The sequence below is a fragment of the Microtus oregoni genome, unplaced genomic scaffold, assembly GCF_018167655.1.
Source record: "Microtus oregoni isolate MIOR12 unplaced genomic scaffold, Mior012 000016F_ref0000370, whole genome shotgun sequence".
NCBI classification, from domain to species: domain Eukaryota; kingdom Metazoa; phylum Chordata; class Mammalia; order Rodentia; family Cricetidae; genus Microtus; species Microtus oregoni.
The window spans coordinates 38416570-38437206 of record NW_024543075.1 but is presented as its reverse complement, the minus strand read 5'-3'; the positions used below and the strand labels follow the sequence as shown (position 1 = coordinate 38437206).

The window sequence follows — 20637 nt, the reverse complement described above, 5'->3', positions numbered from 1 at the left end:
TCAGCATAAGTATTATTTATTACGTAGAAAACACATTACAATGAACACTTGTCTCTGCAATTCTCTCTTTAACATTTGTGCTTTCAAGTAGCAGTGATCATGTATTTCTGAGAGTGATTGGATTAAAACTGACAAGAGTCTTTTCAAGTTTGTATGTTTTTATTATCTGAATACTCAACAACAAAAGAAATATTTGTATTTGTAATCAGAAAATACGTAGTATTTTTCACTGGATCCTTTATAAGCTAGCTCTTCCTTATTCCATCACTGTTCCTCTTTCTAACCTCCCCTCTTTATTCTGAAACTTTGTAAACATCAGCTGTAAGCTTATGTTGGGTGGAGACCTCATTTTTAATTCTCTGTATCTTCATATCTGTTCTTCTGAAGAAGTTACTTATTCTAAACTTTATGTAGATAATGAAAATAAACTACAAATTAAAGACACGGATTTTCTAGAGCTTCAGTGTCTAAAGTGAAATCAAGTTCTCTAGATGCAAACCTTGTATAGTTAAAAACAATACTCACCCTTTCTTAATGAGACCGTGGAAATGTCATACAAGGGTAAATGGTGAAACCATAAAACCTGATATCAAACCTGCTTTAATTATGCTCCCAGGCATATTTGTCCTGTGACCTCCAGGCTTCATAGTCAAGGAGAGCTTGTAATGCAGCACAAAATAAAATCCTAAATAGTACTAATAATGTTATAAGGTTGAGATTGTTTTCTCTGTAACTCGTTTGTGTGGGTCCCTATTATAAACTTGTAGGTGACTGGGTGGTGTTGCACTGTCAGAAGGATGGTGCCTCTGTGAGCATTATAAAAACACTAACAACCTCTCTTGAAGAATTTATGTTGTTTTCTACGTAATTGAATTCTTATAACTTTGTTTAAAAATTGCTGAAGAGGAAAAAAGGACAATCGCAGAAGCTACCATGGGCAAATCATTGAAGCAAGCCCAGCATGCAATAACAGAAATATGGTCCATTTGTTTTGTTTAGCTATAAAATGAGGCTCTCCTGTCAGTCTTATTTATAGAGGAGCTTTAATGATCTACTGTACTAACCAAAACAGACCAGTCATAAAAGATAAACAATGTGACTCTTTCATTTGTGCTTTCTGAAATGGCTATACTCACAGAAACCAGGGCATACAGAAAGGAAGAAGAGTCTAATTTTTCCCAATCTGTAGAATTTCAGATTTATAAATTGAAAAAGTTCTAGAAATCGATCATATATTGTGTTATGTAAAACACTAGCAAATTCTATAATTGATGTGGTAAAGCAGATAAATATTGATTTTTAAACCACAATGTCAGAAAATAATTTCTGCCTGAAAGGGTAAAGCATTATACAGTACATGGTACTTTTATTCCTATATACTTATCTGTGATTTAATGTTTGAATTCATCAAGTACACATTCAGCATTTTCTCATGATGTTTTCTATGATGCATATCATTAAGTTCTTAAAACTTCATCTCATTTACCCCCTAAATATACTGTATTGTAATCATCTATTATGAAAGCAAAACTCTCATCTCTTGCTATAGCCTCTTCATTTTCTATCCCATATGGTACATCTGAGTGCAAATAATTCTTAAAATCTCTCTTGTCTTGTGTTGTTGGACATCCTATGTGTGTGCCTTTGTTGTTGTCATCTAAAACAACTTCACCGTTTCATCATACCAAATAAAATGTCTTTAAACATTTAATTTATGTTCCTGTGTCACCTTATCAGCATCATGATTGGACAGATAAAATGCTAATAGTACTGCTACACACTTTGACTGTATATGTGAGATTATACAATAATATAAAAATATATAACATGCAGATAATATAAGATTTAATATACATTCTAAGCACAGTTAGATTATCATCACCTGTGGCTAAAGTGATAAATAGGAGCTCTCAAGAACAAACTCCAGCTCTCTTCCTATCCCATCCAACTTACATCCAGATTCCCCCACCCCCTGTCTCCCTCCCTCCCTCCCTTCTTTGGAGGCATAGTGCCTCCCTGCTCAACCTGCTCAGGCACTGGGACCAAACCCGAATCGGGAGGGCAAAGGGGAGGGCGGTAGCTCCTTTACCCCCATAGCCTGCTTGCAGCAAGCAGGGTGGGCCCTTTGTTTGCGAGCTAACCAAGCAGCACGGAGTTTCGATCTGGGCACCGAGTGAAACATCATTGTGAACCTTCATCTGGTGATAGATGGAGATAGAGACAGAGACCCACACTGGAGCACTGGACTGAGCTCCCAAGGTCCCAATGAGGAGCAGAAGGAGGGAGAACATGAGCAAAGAAGTCGGGACCACGAGGGGTGCACCCACCCACTGAGACAGTGGAGCTGATCTACTGGGAGCTCACCAAGGCCAGCTGAACTGTGACCGAAAAAGCATGGGATAAAACCGGACTCTCTGCCGGCAGTGGTGGCGCACGCCTTTAATCCCAGCACTTGGGAGGCAGAGGCAGGCAGATCTCTGTGAGTTCGAGACCAGCCTGGTCTACAAGAGCTAGTTCCAGGACAGGCTCCAAAACCACAGAGAAACCCTGTCTTGAAAAACCAAAAAAATAAAAAAAAATAAAATAAAAATAAAAATAAAACCGGACTCTCTGAACATGGCGAACAATGAGGGCTGATGAGACGCCAAGGACAATGGCACGGGGTTTTGATCCTACTTAATGTGCTGGCTTTGTGGGAGCCTAGCCAGTTTGGATGTTCACCTTCCTAGATATGGACGGAGGGGGGAGGACCTAGGACTTACCACAGGGCAGGGAACCCGGACTGCTCTTTGGACTGGAGAGGGAGGGGGAGAGGAGTGGGGGGAGGGGGAGAAGGGTAGGAGGAGGGGAGAAGGGTGGGAGGAAGGGGAGGGAAATGGGAGGCTGGGAGGAGGTGGAAACTTGTTTTTTTTTGTTTTTTTTTTCTCCTTTTCTCAATAAAAATAAAAAATAAAAAAATAAAAATGTCAAAAAAAAGAACAAACTCCATGTATGAAAGTTAAACACACTTGAACATCCTCACCTACATCTCTTCTCTACTTCATGTCATCCCCAATTGTTTCTCAGTCCGTGTCATGACTTTAGACAGTAGACATGTCATAAATGTTTAACTATTCCTCACTTTTCATCTCACACAAAAATACCTTTATTCATCAAAACTGGGATTCACAGTCTTGAATGGGATGGACTTGCCCAATAGGTATTTTTTTCTTTACAGTCAGCCTTAATGTAACTGATTTCTGAAGTTTTCTACTTAGTGCACAGGCAAGTTCGCTATTATTGTCACAAAATCTATAAAACATTTGAACTTATGTCTCAAAGGCAAATTTAAGAGTATCCAATATATGCTTCCATAATCTTAGAGAGGCTTGCTGCTTCTACATTCTTTAAACATACATTTACTTCTAACTATTGTAATTCAACATGGTTTGACATATAATACTGGTTTAATAAAAAAACAGATTAATGAAATAATAGTCTCATGCTGGCACATTTACATTAATACACTTAAAAACTGTATTTGAAAAAAGGGGAAGGTGTGTACTAACACATTTTCACATGTTTTCCAGTTTAGGAGTCTCAGGCCGAATACTGGATATGCCTGGTTCATAATTCAAATTGTAAAAGAAAGTGAGAAAGGAACACCAAAATGGAGACATCGATGGAACAAGAGGCAGAGAAGAATATGGAAGCTCAGAAGTAAAAATCAAGAAATGCAGAGGATAAAGACGCTTCCTATGAGAAGGGAATGAAGAATCAGATTCATTGGAAGGAGCAACCCCCTCACCATCTTCTCTAACCTCACCTGAAGCACTGGCAGTTGTGAACACAGGACGATGAGACCAGTGATGGATGGAGCATGACAAATGGAGTGTAGTTTCTGCAGCCCGTTTCCTTATCCTAACAAGTATCCTCCATTGCTGTTTCCCAAATATAGTGAAACTGGGACATCATCTGTCCTGTGAGTCTTACTCTGTCCTAAAGCAAGGATGCTATTTGTGAAGAGATCAATCACAAATTCAACCTCTTCCAGGAAGTCTTCAAACCAGAGGTCCTAAGAGTTGTTATTTCTGGACCATTCCCTGGAGCATTTTGGGCTGTTTACTTTTTAGAAATCATTCTACAAGAGTCCCCAGGGGAAATTAAAATTCTCCTCAGTAACTGAAATACTTGACTCTCATCTGATCAGAAGCCAAGGTCCCCTTGATCATCTGGGATCTCAAATCTTTGAAATCTTATAGTAGAGCATTTAGGATTTGATAGTTCCATAAAATGCAGCTGATAGAATTGTATTCCTGCCTTGGTATCTGAGGGATCTTTTCTCTCATATTTCCTGAATCTTTATATCAACACTGCTAGATAAAAATAATCTGTGTTATAGTTTTAGAGTGCTAAGTAGAGAATTCACATCACTGAGTGCCTACATAAAGAAAGTGGGTAAAGTTCACGCTAGAGACTTACAGCACACTGAAAGCTCTAGAACAAAAAAGCAGACTCACCCAGGAGGAGTAGATGACTGGAAGTAATCAAATTGATGGCTGAAATCAATAAAATAGAAACAAAGAAAATAATACAAAGAATCATTGAAACTTAGAGCTGATTCTTTGAGAAAATTAACAAGATAAACAAACCCTTATCCAAACTAATCAAAAGGCAGAGAAACAACATTCAAATTAGCAAAATCAGAAATGAAAAGGGGGACATAACAACAGACACTGAGGAAATCAAAAGAATCATTAAGTCAAATTACAAAAATCTGTACTCCACAAAATTGGAAAATGTAAAAGAAGTGGATAAATTTCTGAATAGATACCATATACCAAAATTAAGTCAAGAACAGATGAACAATTTAAATAAACCTATAAAATTCCAGGAAGTAGATGCTTTCCTCAAAAGCCTCCTTTCCCTTCAAAAATGGGCCAGAGGGTTTTACTGCAGTATTCTACTAGAACTTCAAAGAAGAGTGAATACCTATACCTCTCAAAGTGTTCTACATAGCAGAAACACAAGGATCATTGACAAACTCTTTTTATGAGGCTATAGTTACCCTGATAAAGAAACCACACAAAGACTCAACCAAGAAAGAGAACAATCTCACTTTTGAACATGTATGCAAAAATAATCAATAAAATATTAGAAAACCAAATTCCAGAACACATTTTAAAAAAAATCATGCACCATGATCCAGGCCGTTTCATTCCGGAGATGCAGGGATTATTCAAGATATGAAAATCTATCAATATAATCCATTATATAAATAAACTGAGAGAAACAAAACATTATCATCTCATTAGATCCTGGAAAAGAATTCAACAAAATCCAACATCCCTTCACAATAAAGGTCTTGAAGAGATTAGGAATACAAGGAACATATCTAAACTAAATAAAAGCAATATACAGCAAGCTGACAGCAACATTAAATTAAACAGAGAGAAACTCAAAGTGACCACACTAAAATAAGTCAAGACTGTCCACTCCATATTTCTTCAACATAGTTCTTGAAGTTCTAGCTAGAGCAATAATATAGCAAAATGATATCAAAGGGATTCAAATTGGAAATGAAGAAGTCAAACTTTTGTTACTAGCAGATAACATGATTAGACTTAAGTATCCCCAAAATTCTACCAGGGAATTCCTACAGCTGATAAATACCGTCAATAATGTAACAGGATACAAGATCAACTAAAAAAATCGGTAGCAGTCCTATAAAGAATGATAAAGAAGCTAAGAAAGAAATCAGAGAAACATCACCCACACAGTAGCCACAAATAGCAAAAAATATCTTCAGATCACACTAACAAAAGAAGTGAAAGTCCTATTTAACAAGAACTTTAAGTCTTTGAAGAAAGAAATTGAAAAAAAAATAGAAAATGAAAAAAATCTCACTTCTTTTTAGCTAGGTAGAATCAACATAATAAAAATGGCAATCCTAACAAAATCAATATATAGATTCAATGCAATACCCCATCAAAATCCCAACACAATTCTTCACAGACCTTAAAAGAACAATAATCAACTTCATATGGAAAAACAAAAATCAAAAATGATAGAAAATAGAATCCTGTATAATAAAGCAACTTCCTTCTGGAGGCATCACAATTCTTGATTGAGCTACAGCAATAATAACAGGTTGGTATTGGCATAAAGACAGAGAGGTTGACCAATGGAATAGAATTGAAGACACTGATAGTAATTCACTAAGAACATCTGATTTTGACAAAGAAGCTAAAATTATACCATTGAAAAAAGACAGCATCTTCAACAATGGCATACCTGGATGTCAACATGTAGAAGAATGTAAATACATCTATATCTATCCCCATGTACAAAACTCAAGTCCAAATGGATTAAAAGTCTTAATATGAATATGGCCACACTGAATCCAATAGAAGAGAAAGTGGGAAGTAGCATTCAATGCATGAGCACAGGAAACCAATGATGGAGGAAGGTCATTGGTTAATTAATAAAGAAACTGCTTGGCCCTGATAGGTTAGAACATAGGTGGGTGGAGTAAATGGAAGAGAATGCTGGGAGGAAGAGGAAATGAGCTAAGAGGCCTCAGACAGACGCCATGCTCCCCTCTCCTGGGCAGATGTGATGAAGCTCAGACCCAGGATGGACGTAGGCTAGAATCTTCCCGGTAAACACACCCCGGTGCTACACATATTAATAGAAATGAGCCAGGCAGTGTTTAAAAGAATACAGTTTGTGTGTTGTTATTTTAGGACATAAGCTAGCCAGGCAGCTGGGAGCCAGGTGGCAGGAATGCAGCCCACAGCTCATTCAACAACTACTTAAATATAGCACCAGTAGCTCAGACACTGAGAGCAACAATAAATAAATTTGACCTCCTAAAACTAAGAAGCTTATGCAGCAAAGGACACAGTAAATAAGACAAAAACTTCAGCCTTCATAAATCCCACATCAGACAAAGGATTGATCTCCAAAATATATAAACTCAAGAAATTAGACATCAAAATTTCAAATAATCTAATGAAAAAAAAAAGTAGTACAGAACTAAACAAAATCTCAACAGAAAAATTTCAAATTGACAAAAGATACAGAAGGATGTGTTCAATATCTTTAGCTATCAGGGAAATGCAAATCAAAACAACCCTGAGATACCATTTTACACTTGTCAGGATGGCAGAGATCAAAAACACTAATGATAGCTTATGTTGGAGAGGATATGGAGTAAGGGGAACACTCATCCATTGCTGGTGTAAATGCAAACTTGTTCAACCACTTTGGAAATTAGTATGGCGGTTTCTCAGAAAATTGGGAATCAACCTACCACAGGATCCAGTATTACCAGTCTTGGGCATATACCCAAAAGATACTCAACCATACTATAAAGAAATTTGCTCAACTATGTTCATAGCAGCATTATTTGCAATAGCTAGAATGTAGAAAAAAACTAGATGCCACTTAACTGAAGAATGGATAAAGAAAATGTGGCACATTTACACATTAGAGTACTACTCAGGGGTAAAAAAAATGACATCTCTAAATTAGGATGTAAATAGATGGAACTAGAAAACACCATCCTGAGTGAGGTAACCCAGACCCAAAAAGATGAATATGGTATGTACTCACTCCTAAGCAGATACTAGCTGTAAAGCAACAGATATTGAGCTTGTAGTTCATGATCATTGAAAAGCTAAGTAACGAGGTGAACCCAAAGAAAAACATATATAGATTTACCTGGAAAGTCGACATAGATAAGACCACCTGACAAAATTGGGGTGGGGACAGATGGGAGGGTCGAAGACGAAGATGAGGAGAGAAGTCAAATATTATGAGAGGGTTTCAGGCTACCCTGGGGACTCTTGAGGTTCCTAAGTCTTTGTCACAATGTTTAAATGAGAGGTTTCAGTTCTGCTGGTAGTGTGAAGTATGTCTGATAGAAGAACAATTGTTCCTTAAAATCTGTAATTGTTTCAGGACTATGGATATCATAATCATTGGGCAGTAAAGAAACTCATGACAATTACATAGGATTTACACATAATCTATATAAGGCTTCTCACATATTTTCAATCATTCTACAGATTAGCTATGATGCCTAAACTGTGTTCTGCTCAAAAAGTTCTTTCATCGGTTTGTTAAGGGTCTCACTCTATGACCTAGAATTTGTAGGTCTCTTACTGTGGACTCTGAAATGTTTTTTATCAAAACATGTGCATACTTTGTATTCACAACCAGTTGCAACATTGGATTCAGAATCTACAGATATAAAGAGATAGCTTATTGGTCATCATCTGTATGATAGTCCAAGAACAAATGACTACCATAAAATTCAAGACTTTTGTCTGTGCTCATACTCAAAACATTCTGCTTATGGGGTCTGGAGAGATGATTTGGTGATTAAGACCACTTGTTGCTCTTCCAGAGGACTCTGATTTGATTCCTAGAACCCACTTGGTAGCTTACCCTGTGTGTAACTCTAATTCCAAAAGATCTGTCTCCCTCTTTTGGTCTCTGAGGGTACATTGCACACTCACAGTACACAGACAGAAGTGTTGACCAAATACTTCAACACATAAAATAAAAAATAAATAAATAATTTTTGGAACTAAGATAAACACTACTTTCTCTAATTAAAAAAAGTATACCATAGAAAAATGGAAACACATACATATATGCATGTGTGCATATATGGACTAGCTTACAATAAAGCAGATTTGTTATATTCTTTCAATAAAAGGAAGTCTACTATTTCAGGAAATAATAGGAAAAATTGACAGGCAGTTCTCTGCACTAATGTAGAGACAGTGGTAGGAGGAGGCAGCTACAGGATGAAAGGAAAGCTGTTCACCCTTAAGCTGTGGTTTGCTCTGACAGCATAAGCTTTCTCAGAACAGGTTTCCTCAGTGACTCTGACTTCCGGTACACTATGTGTTCACACGGATGCTGCTACACAGTCATTGACAGTCTAGGATCTAATTGGTGCTGGGCAATGTCATCTAAACATTGCCATTAGTCTCAGATTTTCTTAGCCTGCTGACTGCTCTAATTTTCTATTCATGGTCATTTACACAGTTTTTAAAAACAATGTGATTTAAACATGACTTTATTTCATCTTTGTGATGTCATTAGTATAATTTTTACATTTTTAAATTTATTTTTTAATGTTAAAGTGTTGAAACATTATTACTATTTTATCAATGCAAAATAAATTTTGTTTTTATTGAACTACTCTCTTTTTCCCTCCTTTTCTCCCATCTCTCTTTTACCCTCTCCCATAATTCCCAAGCTATGAATTAAGAGATTTTTTTCTTTTTCTAATTCCCATGTAGATTAGATCCACGTATGTCTCTCTTAGGAACCTCTTTGTCTAGGTTCTCCAAGGTTGGAAATTGTAGGCTGGTTTTTCTTTGTTTTCTGCCTAAAAGCCACTTATGGGAAGCAAATTTGAACACATTGGCATAGGAGACCACCCCAGTAGCACAGACAGTGAGACAACAATTAACAAATGAGACCTCCTGAAAATGAGAAGCTTCTGCAAGGCAAAGGACATTGTCAAACAAAACAAAAATCTACAGAATGAGAAATGATCTTCACCAACCCTACATCAGACAGAGAGCTGATCTCCAACACATACAAAGAACTGAAGAAATTGCTCACTAAAAGAAAAAATAATCCAATAAAAATGGGGTACAGAGAACTCTCAACAGATGAATCTAAAATGACTGAAATACAGTTAAGGAAATGCTCAACATCCTTATCCATCAGAGAAATGCAAATCAAAACAATCTTGAGATTTCATCTTCTACCTGCCCAAGATCAAAAACATTGATGACAGCTTACACTGGCAAGGATGGGGGATAAAGGGAACACTCCTCCATTACTGGGTTAGTGAAAACTGGTACAGCTGCTTTGGAAATCAGTGCAGTTATTTCTCAGAAAATTAGGAAACAACCTGCCTCAAGACCCAGCAATAACGCTCTTGTGTATATACTGAAAGTATGTTCAATCATACCACAAGGACATGTGCTCAACTATGTTTATAGCAGCTTTGTTTGTCATAGCCAGAACCTAGGAAACAACCTAACTGCCCCTCAACTGAAGAAAGAATAAAGAAAATGTGGTATATTTACATAATGGAGTGGAAAAAATTAATGACATCTTGAAATTTTAGGCAAATCGATGGATCTAGAAAACATCATATTGAGTGAGATATCCCAGACCCAGAAAGACAAATATCATATGACCTATAAAATTTTTTAGTTACAGAGAAATGACCAGTTTGTTAAAGGAGCTAGCCCTAGTGTCACAATGATTAGCACTGTGCCATACCTATGTTTTTGAACACAAAAGCAGACATGTAAGATCAACTTGAAAAAGGGTTATACCCAGTTCTGATATCATGGGTGTTCTTCCAATATCACCTTGGGCTGAGAACTCAGCCAACTTCCCAATCATAAAAATGGAGAAATAAGGATATCATTCTCAGTCTTTGGAAAGTTGAACACATGGTTTTATCTTGTGGCTCCATGTGCCTGGGTGTGACCGCACTTTGGAATGGAGCTTGGAAAGCACTTCAGTCCACCCCTCATTATGTTGCATATTATTTATTTTAGATACTATGACCGCTGCGGGACAATCATTACCGATTTTTAAATTTCTAAATGTAGCATGTGACAAAATTGAAAATTGGGGATGTCATTATTGGTGTACTGCCCTTCACTAGAATTTTGGGTTAGGAATGTTACACATTGAATACAATACAAGATGTTTGCCTGCAATCAAATTTATGAGTTCATATTGCATAATTATCTCCCTTGTGTTCCATATTGAACATTTTTTATAATCATTGTTATCTCAAAGTTTTTTTTCATAGTTTTGGCTTTCCCCAACAGTGATAACCATTATAAAACCAACTGTCACATTCTGTCACTCCCCACACACCAGGACCTTATATTTGAGCAGTGAACAGAGACAATGAACTTGAACCAGTGTGTCTCCAGAATACATGTATATCTTGTCTTTATACCCATCCTAATATTCATCGTTAACATTTCTTTTTACATCCCTGGTTACTACCTTTGAAAGAAAAGAAGGCAGAAACCCAAGGGATGAATGTGCCAAGTTGTTACTATCACTAGGGAGATATTAGAGACATGAGTCAGAATATTTAAATAAAGAAAGAGCTAATAATAAGTAAACCTATAAAAAGTGTTTGGGTGTTTTATAAAGTGTGTTAGTGCATAGTATGTCCGCTGTATTCTGAATGAGATCAGGTAACAGATTAGAGGTTTAGGCAAAAGTTATCCAGTATCTCCAACAGATATGCTTCAAATTTTTAGAGAGTCAATAAAAGCATTGCTTATTAAATGTTGAAAAGAAAGATGTTACCTAGCATTCAAGTGCTTTCAGAAGGTTTTATTATTTACTTGAGCCACCAGAAAATGAAGCCATTTCTTTTACTGAAAAGCTCATATATACCTACAAAACATTCTGTAAAATCCACTCCTTTGCTCCCTTCTGAGTCCTTCCATATTCTACCACAACTTTTTCCTTCACACTCATGTGCTCTCTTTTCTTTAAAATAAAAAAAAAAACAACTTAGGGTTGCCTTTTCTGCATGGGTGTAGGAACATCTTCTAGGGCATGGGCAGCCGTTCAGAGACTAGTCTCTAAAGAAAATGCATTCTCCTGTGCCTGGAAGCCATTGTTTGTCAATAGTTTGTAAACAAGGGATGGAGACTTGAAGTCCCTGTCCCCATCCATGACAGGATTTTGGCTGGCTTGACCTTGCGCATACTGTCACAGCCACTGAGGATTCATGGGTATGATTGTTATGTCTAGCAAACACTTTACCTACAGACATCCACTGCCCCTAGCTCTTAAAGTCTTTTGACCCCTCTTCTACAATGGTACCTGAGCATTGGGGGGATGGCATATGACTAAATGTGCCATCTGTAGGAAACACTCCATAGTCAAATCAATTCATTTGGAACATTTTCTCATTTGATAATTGCAGTTCTAAATTGGTATAAGATCTACTCTTTCTAAAGCCATTCACAATACTTTAGAAATCTCAGTATGTAGGAAATTTTAATCCTTGTGTTTTAGATATATTGTTAGTTATATTTTAATAGGTTTAAATTTTTTAAGATCTTAACTATGGGGAGTCAGACTGACCAAAGGCTTTCTCAGAGACCATGATGGAAGGAAAAAAGGAACTTTAGTTCTGTGTCCTCATCCGCGGGTAGACTTGCCATGGCTAGGCTGAGGCTGGAGCCAGTGCATCATAGTAGTCAAGGTTGTGGCTTTTGTAGACTGGACTCTTGCCCCTGTACTGTCGTTATCAGTCCTAAGGCAGCTGTGTTGGAGGTATTGTGTTCTCTTTGCCAATGTTGTCTGATAAAGCTCTCTACTGACCCTGGACATTTTTCACAGTGGGAATTTTCTCCTGTACAAGTACAGTATTGTATAAATGATACTGTAGTTCTTTTTGTCATTCTGGTTTTTATTCTTTAAGAGAAATAGAGCCCTTTCTCATGAAATATATTCTGATTACAGTTTCCCTTTCCCCTACTCATCCAGTTCCTATGACCTACCCTCCTACCCAAATCAACTCCTTTTTGCCTCACCTTGGGAATAAAAAGATTCATTGAGATAAAAAAACATAAGAAAATAAAATATAAGATGAAAGAAAAACTCTCATATGAAAGTTGGACTAAAACAAATAACAAAAGGAAAACAGTCCAAGAGAACATATGAGAATCAGAGACCAACTTGTTCACAAATTCAGTAGTCCCTTTAAAAATATTAGGCTTAAAACTATAATGTTTATGCAAAAAACCTGGGATAGAACATGGAGGCCCTGTGCTTGCTGCTTCAGTCACTGTAAGTTCATGTGAGTTTTGCTCAGTTGATTCAGAGGACTTTGTTCTCCTAATGTCCTCCACCCCTTCCGTCTCTTACATTTTTCCACCTACTCTTTCACTGGGTTCCCTGAGCTCTGAGGGGAGACATTTGATGGAGACATCCCGTTTAGATGTGTGTGTTTCAAGACTCTTTCTCTGCATGCTGTAGGGGGGAGTTTCTCTGATGATAACTTGGCTGAACAAAGCACTATTCTGTGAGTATAGCAGAATATCATTAGAAGTTGTTTTATCATTACATTTTAATAACCACTTGCATTTGGTTTTACCCTAGAATTCTGGGTTATCGAGTATCTGGTTCTTGGTCACTCAAGCAGTATCAGGTATGGGTTTCAACTCATGGAATATACCTTAAGTCGAATCACACATTAGTTGATTATTCCCCAATCTTTGTGCCGCATCATCCTACAATGTTTTACAGGAGGGATGATGCTGTAGTTCTTAATAAACTTGCTTGCATAAATCAATGGCTTTTATAGTATGTCCTGTTGGTACGGGGTTGGCAACAGGGACCACGACATATCCTTGGTGCATGAACTAGTTTTTGGAGCCCATTCCCTATGGGGTGATAACTTGCTCAGCCTTGATACGACAGAAGGGTCTTGGTACTGCCTCAATTTGTTTACCAGACATTTTTGACTTCCTAAGGGAGGTATTACCTCCTCTGAGAAGTAGACGAAGTGGGATAGGGAGAGTTAAGGGATGGGAGAAGGGGAGAGAAGGGAAACTAGGGCCAATATATAAAATTTTAAAAATTTAAATAAAAAGTAGAGATAGAAAAAATAAACCATATTCTCCAAAGATAATTATGGGTAATGGTAGGAGACTATAAGTTTGGCAAGTAGGTATGGGGTTTAAAGTAACAGCAAACAGCCCTGGGTGAAAAGAGTTTGGTTCACAAAATCTGAAGTTTATAGAATTTTCTCAGTATTTTAAACTGATTTTATTTTATTTTATTTAATGTCAGTGTGCAAACTGTCACAAATTATGTGAGCGGTATCCATGAATAACAATCCTACACAGCACTGCAGGAACAAGCATTCCTTGGTAAGCATGAGTGAACTTTACTCTCAAATTAGAGATAGTACACAGTGAAATATGTTTAAACCATTCATGAACTTCAGAATGACTTATGCCCTGATTATCTCCTATATTCTGTTATCTTATCTCTCTTTTAAATACTTTTCTTAATGCTGCCTTCATATCCTTATTCCTTAGGCTATAAATGAATGGATTCATCATAGATGTTACAACTGAGTAGAACACTGAGATTACCTTATCTCCTTCATTCATTTTCCTTGAGTTGGGCTGCATGTAGGTAAATATAGTTGAGCCATAGAAGAAGATAACAACAACGAAATGGGAACTGCAGGTGGAGAAGACCTTGAGCCTCCCCTCACCTGATTGTATTCGAACCACAGTTAAGATAATATTCCAGTAGGAGAAAAGGATGAGAGAAACAGGACCTAGGAGAATTACTACACCCATTGCAAAAATGACCATCTCAGCTGTGTAGGTCTCTTCTGAAGCCAGTTTCAAGAGTGCAGGAGGCTCACAAAAGTAATGATTGATTAGATTTGGTCCCTGGTATGACAGGCATAAAGTAAATGTGGTATCCACTACAGACACAAATATCCCACTAGCCCAGGACCCCACAACTAGCAGAACACAAACCCTATATGTCATGATGGCAGAGTAGTGCAGGGGCTTGCAGACAGCAATGTAGCGGTCGTAAGACATGACTGCTAGAAGAGAGCTTTCTGTGCACCCCATTATGAGGAAAAAGAACATCTGCATTGAGCACCCAGCAAAAGAAATGGTCTTTTCTACAACTAAAAACTGGACTAGCATCTTGGGAACAATAGTTGTAGAGAAACAGAGATCATTCAATGACAGGTTTTTGAGAAAGAAGTACATTGGTGTTTGAAGTCGAGAGTCAACATGAATGAGGAGTATGATGAGCAGATTCCCAAACACAGTGAGCAAATAGATGATGAGAAATACCATGAACAGCAAGATCTGAGTCTGATGATCTGAAGAAAGACCCAGCAAGATGAACTCAGTCAGATAAGTATGGTTTTCTTTGGCCATGGAGGTGTACTCCTAGAAATTAGCATACATGGAGCAATGAAATGTTGACTATGGTTGTCAAATCCAGAAAGTACAAATGTTTTGGGAAGAAAAAAAAATGGGGATTAGAAAAGCATTTAAGATGCTGGATTTTCTATTTATTATATCCCTATACTGCTCCTAAAGCCAGTTGACTGATGGGTACATTGAAATCATGACTCCTTTATGAAAGAGTGCTGCCCTCTATGGGGTAATTTTTCAACAGGAGTGTGCACAATGTCAGGAAATATTTTCAGAGCAATACATGTTGTTATTATGACATAAAAATTAAGGATTGTGATAAACATCTAAAGTGTAAATCAGGGGAATAAATATATGACCTGGCTTTTCAAAACAAAGAATCCTGTCTTTGAAGAAAAACTCTTAATGGTACAATCCAATTCACTGATAACGGTGATTGTTTCTGCCTTGATGTTGTCAAATATCAGGTGCAAATGACCATCTTCTCCCTTTTCTCTTCATAGGTATCTCTGTCATCTTCTGTACAAAGAAGAAGGCATTACAAGAATATAACCTTGTTAGCATGTAGATACAAATGGAAAAGCTCTGAGCAGACTTAGGTAGCATCACATATGATAGGGCCTTTCATGAATCCACAGGTAATCACAGGAATTTTCTGAAAATGACACTCTCTTATGTGGTCCGATTTGGGCTGCAGTTTGACAGACTGTGCAATAATAGACTTGATGTGTGTATTGGTAGAAAATAAGACATTTGTGTAGTGTTTGATAGGATGAACTGCTACTATCTTCAGTTCGGTGTATATCTGCAAATACAAACAATGTGAAGACTGAGTATAAGATAAGGGATAAGTGACCAGAAAGGGGAAGGAAAGGTAAATGGTGGAACATGAAACTTGAATGTTCCTAGGAATGACTGAAGCACCCATGCTCTTTTGAATGAAAGTGATGTCAGAAAAGAAAGTCAATCGTACTGGCCAGAACATATTAAGATATGTTTTCAAGGTCAGAAACCACATGCATATTTGTGTTTATGTTTATGCTTGTGCATATGACCCTCTGTTCAGGTGTACAGTAGGAGGAATGTGAACAGAACCTCTGTTCTGAGCCAATTCATGGTCATAAATTGCTATGTGTATCTTGAATCAAGGACACAGAGGCTAGCTCTAGTTAAAGAATTGACATTAAGTTTCAATCTGAACTGTGTCTAGTCTAATTTGTGGAAGGGTGCAATGGACCAGCAACATCATGTCAGAAAGCACATTAAAGAAATGAGTCCATGTAAGAAAGATCTTGACTCTCAATTTACTTCAAGAGGACAGGAGGATCAGAGGACATTGATATGTCTCTTGCTATATGCTCTTTGAATTATCATTTACAATTTTCTTTGGTTATGGAATATTGTGAGTAGATTGCCATTCATATTTCTTAATTGAAATGTAAATGAAAATACTATCTTTTACAATAATATAACCATGGTTTTGAGAAAATATTTGCTTCAATATTTGCGTGCAGTTTTGAGCATATAATTTGATCTATAAGGTAAAATTTCTTATTATAGTTTAAAGCTTTAAGAAGAATCTTGTTTTAAGTCAAAAATGCTTAAGGATATCAATGAGAACTTCAATGCTGAACCCATTTTCTAATAGTTTTAGGAAGAGAATTTACTATGTTTTATTGTGGTGAAGTTTTATGCAATGAACTGTGCCTATCCCTATGTATAATTTGGTGTTAATATGTGCATTCAGTAGGTATTATTGATGATATGTATAGAAATATCTGACTCTAAGGCTTTTGGGTAGTATCATTACCTTATTAATCCTATCATTCCTTATATTTTCATCTCTTGGCAGGAAGTAAATACTCAAAATTTTAACTAGATGAGTGAAGGAATAAATGAATGCATAAATTAATGAATCCTTCCTCAATACTATCATTTATTATACGTGTGCTTTCAAATATCCCAAGCACAGCTTTCCATATTTAAAGTATAATTAACAATTTTGAATGTATAGCTAATTCTTTTCTAAATATGTTATCTCTTTACATTTGGAAAATCCTTTGACAAGGAGAAGCACAGATTAATATGCCCATACCCCATGTGCATATGGAAAGAACCACTGTCTGTTCATCTGGTGAGATGGAAATGCGCTGTTAATTGCAATAGGTCTCTCTTTCTTCTTCTATTCACAGGCAAAGTGTATTGTTCTCTACACTGTTGTACTGGTTCCTACAGAACCCGCATAAATCAACCTCAGTACTCACCAGCTCTGGCCTCCTCCCACTTGTCAGAGTAGTCAGTTGAACACTGCTGATGCTCTGTGTTATTTTGTACACAATACCCTAAATTTCCAGTGCTTCACTGAGAAGAGATCATGACAAAAATAAAAGAGGAAGAAAACACCACTATGGATATGACTTGATATTCAAAGAGCAGTGAGATACTGGTTGGTGGAAAATATGAATAGTTTTCAAAAAATATCCATTTACTTTCTTGGGAGGATTTTAAAACTCAAACTGGTACCTTTATAAACGCCAAGATTTCTAACACTAAGGTTTCTACAGAAGATGGAGAGAACATCCTTTCCAAAATATCCTGTTGGTTAAATTTCGTATTTGGCCTTCTCTCAGGATAGATTCAAGATTTCTGGGATTGAGGTTGTGTTGTTTCCTTCAGCGTCATTCTCCTTGTTCTCCACAGCAACGTTCTCCTTATGATGACACCTGGGATGACTTTGTTCTAGAGGAGAGGAAGCACAGAAGATAGGAGCTCAGACTGAGGACATTAGAGGTCTGTAATTCTGAACTGCAGATCTGGAGGAAGGGCCTCAGTGATTCTCAGGCTTCTATTCTGGCAGCTGAACCTCTGCTGGTAATAGACCTCATCTCCAGCACTTGCTGCTGTTGGCTGGGGTAGACGGGCAGTCTCCAAGAACCAACTCTGATATCAACCCATTTCTTGACAGGAGTTCTAAAAATACTGAGGTCTTGGTGAAGGATGCAAGCAAGCTATTCCCTAGGCCCCTCTTGGCAATAACAGTCATTTACTTGATTACATTTTCACACTATGAGATGCTTTGGGAAATTTTGCTTTGCTGGTTTTGTAATCACATCTTAATTTCTATAAGACTATATTCCAATTCTTCCCTGAACAGCAAAGGAGTTTTGTATGTTCTAAGTGTCAGAATGACACAATAGGCCTACTGTAACTGCACCTCCTCTGTGTATGGCAGCAAAGTAAACTGTAACGTACATAGAAGCAGGCATCTCAGCATCATGACCCCCATATTGATAGAAAAATATAAATTTGTATTCTTTTTATTGGTTCTCTAGTAAAATATTCAAAAATAGTGTTTATTGGAAAATTATTGAGTACTGTTAAATTATTTTAGCTGATATTTAAAAATATGACAAAGAAGCTTCTATTTTTTCTGGTGTAATTTATTGAAATTGTCCAATTATGTGTTCATTGTATCAATTTTATTTCTTTTAGATAATAAATATAAATATATTACTTTACCACATTTATTACTGAATTTCACACATCTACCTCTTTTTAATTCTACTAGTGAATTAATAATTTGTATGAATTTTATAATTTGTCATTAAAGTCATTTTAATTCTACTGACTCTTTGGTCATTATTTATAAGCTTTTCATAAAAAAATTTTATAGGTATAGATGTTTTAAATGAGATGAAGGAGAAAGAAAATCAAACAAGAATTACCAGTACATGTGACGTTCATCCAGGTCACAGACATAGGCAAGTATTAGAGTAAGTGGCTATCTCTTATTAAAGAAAGGGAACCTGAAAGGCTTTTTCTACAATAGGTTAAGTGGTATCAAGGCAATTGGAATGAAATAACACAGGGCTGTCTCTTGAGCCTCATCCTGTACCACTTCATCATGTATTCCAATAGCAGCAAGTATCTTCCTACAAGAGCAGTTAGTCTGTCAGGGCCACAGGACAACAGGCTATGAAGAGTGTCTTTGTTCCGACTGCTTGGATGTATTTAGACTGAACAGCCCTGAAGAGTATAATAGGGAATTAAAGTAGATTTAATGACATAAAGTCATTTTCTTTGCTTCATTTAAAGGCTTTTTAATTTTTTTGGAAAAAAAAAGCAGGTCTTTTCTAGTCAGTAGCATAGGGCTGTGTGTTGTGGAAGTTATTACTTCATTTAAATATTACTAAAGAAGAAAGAGGACAATAGCAGAAGTTACAATGGTCAAATCACTGAAACAAGCCTAGCTTGCAATAACAGAAATATGTTCTATTTGTTTTGTTTAGCTATAAAATGAGGCTCTCCTGTCAGTCTTATTTATAGAAGAACTTTAACGATCTACTGTACTAACCAAAACAGACCAGTCACAAAAAACAAACACTGTGATTCTCTCATTGGTTCTTTCTGAAAAGGTTATACTCACAGAAATCAGGGCATACAGAAAGAAAGAAGAGTGTAATTTTGACCAATCGGTAGAATTTCAGATTTATAAATTGAAAAGTTCTAGAAATCAGTCATATATCATGTTATGTAAAACACTAGCAAATTCTATAATTGATGTGGTAAGGCAAAAAAAATGTTGTTTTTTAAATCACAATGTCAGAAAATAATTTCTGCCTGAGAGAAAGGGTAAGGCTGAATATGTTACATGATCCTTTTATTCCTGCATATTTATCTGTGTTTTAATTTTTGAATTCATCAAGTACACATTCAGCATTCTCTCATGATGCTTTTTATGATGCATATCATTAAGTTCATAAAAGCTTCAATCTCATTTACCCCTTAAGAATCCTGTATTGTGATCATCTTTTATGAAAGCAAAGCCTCATCTCTTCTCATACCCTCTTCATTTTCTATCCTATATGGTACATCTGAGTGCAAATAATTCTTAAAACCTCTCCTGTCTTGTATTGTTGGAATCCTGTGTGTGTGCCTTTGTTTTTGTCATCTAAAACATCTTCACCCTTATCATCATTAAATAAAATGTCTTTAAATTTTTGACTGATCTTTCTGTATCATCTTATCACCATCATGATTGGGTAGAAAAACACAATAAAATCCTAATGGTACTACTACACACTTTGTTTGTATATATAAGATTGAAAAATATAATATAAGAAGAGTTAACATGCAGATAATACAAGAAGAATTAGCATATATATTCTAGCCCAGTTAGATTATCATCACCTGTGGCTAACATGATAAATAGGAGCTCTCAAGAACAAACTCCATGTATGAAGAAAGTTGAACACACATGAACATCCTCACCTATATCTCTTCTCTACTTCATGTCATTCCCAATTGTTTCTCAGTTTGTGAGTGTCATGACTTTAGACAGTAGACACGTCATAAATGTTTAACTCTCCCTCACTCCCTATCTCACGCAAAAAATACTCTTACTCATCAAAACTGGGATTCAAAGTTTTTAATGGGATGGTTCTTTCCCCATAGGCATTTTTCTTTACAGTCAGCCTTAATATAACTTCTTTCTGAAGTTTTCTACTCAGTGCACATGCAGGTTGGCTATTATTTTCACAAAATCAATGAAACATTTGCACATACATCTCAAAAGCTTTTTTAAGACTATCCAATATAGTCTTCCATGATCTTAAAATGGGTTGCTACTTCTACATTCTTTGGGCATACATTT

The 20637-nt window shown here is 36.5% G+C and overlaps 1 protein-coding gene across 1 annotated transcript; it reads right to left on the bottom strand.

Moving 5' to 3' along the window:
* Positions 1-14051: 14051 nt before the first annotated feature.
* LOC121457939 (olfactory receptor 2D3-like) lies at positions 14052-14984 on the bottom strand. The gene has a single exon (XM_041667026.1). It carries the CDS (start codon positions 14982-14984, stop codon positions 14052-14054), a length of 933 nt encoding a protein of 310 aa, XP_041522960.1.
* Between the last annotated feature and the right edge of the window lie 5653 nt (positions 14985-20637).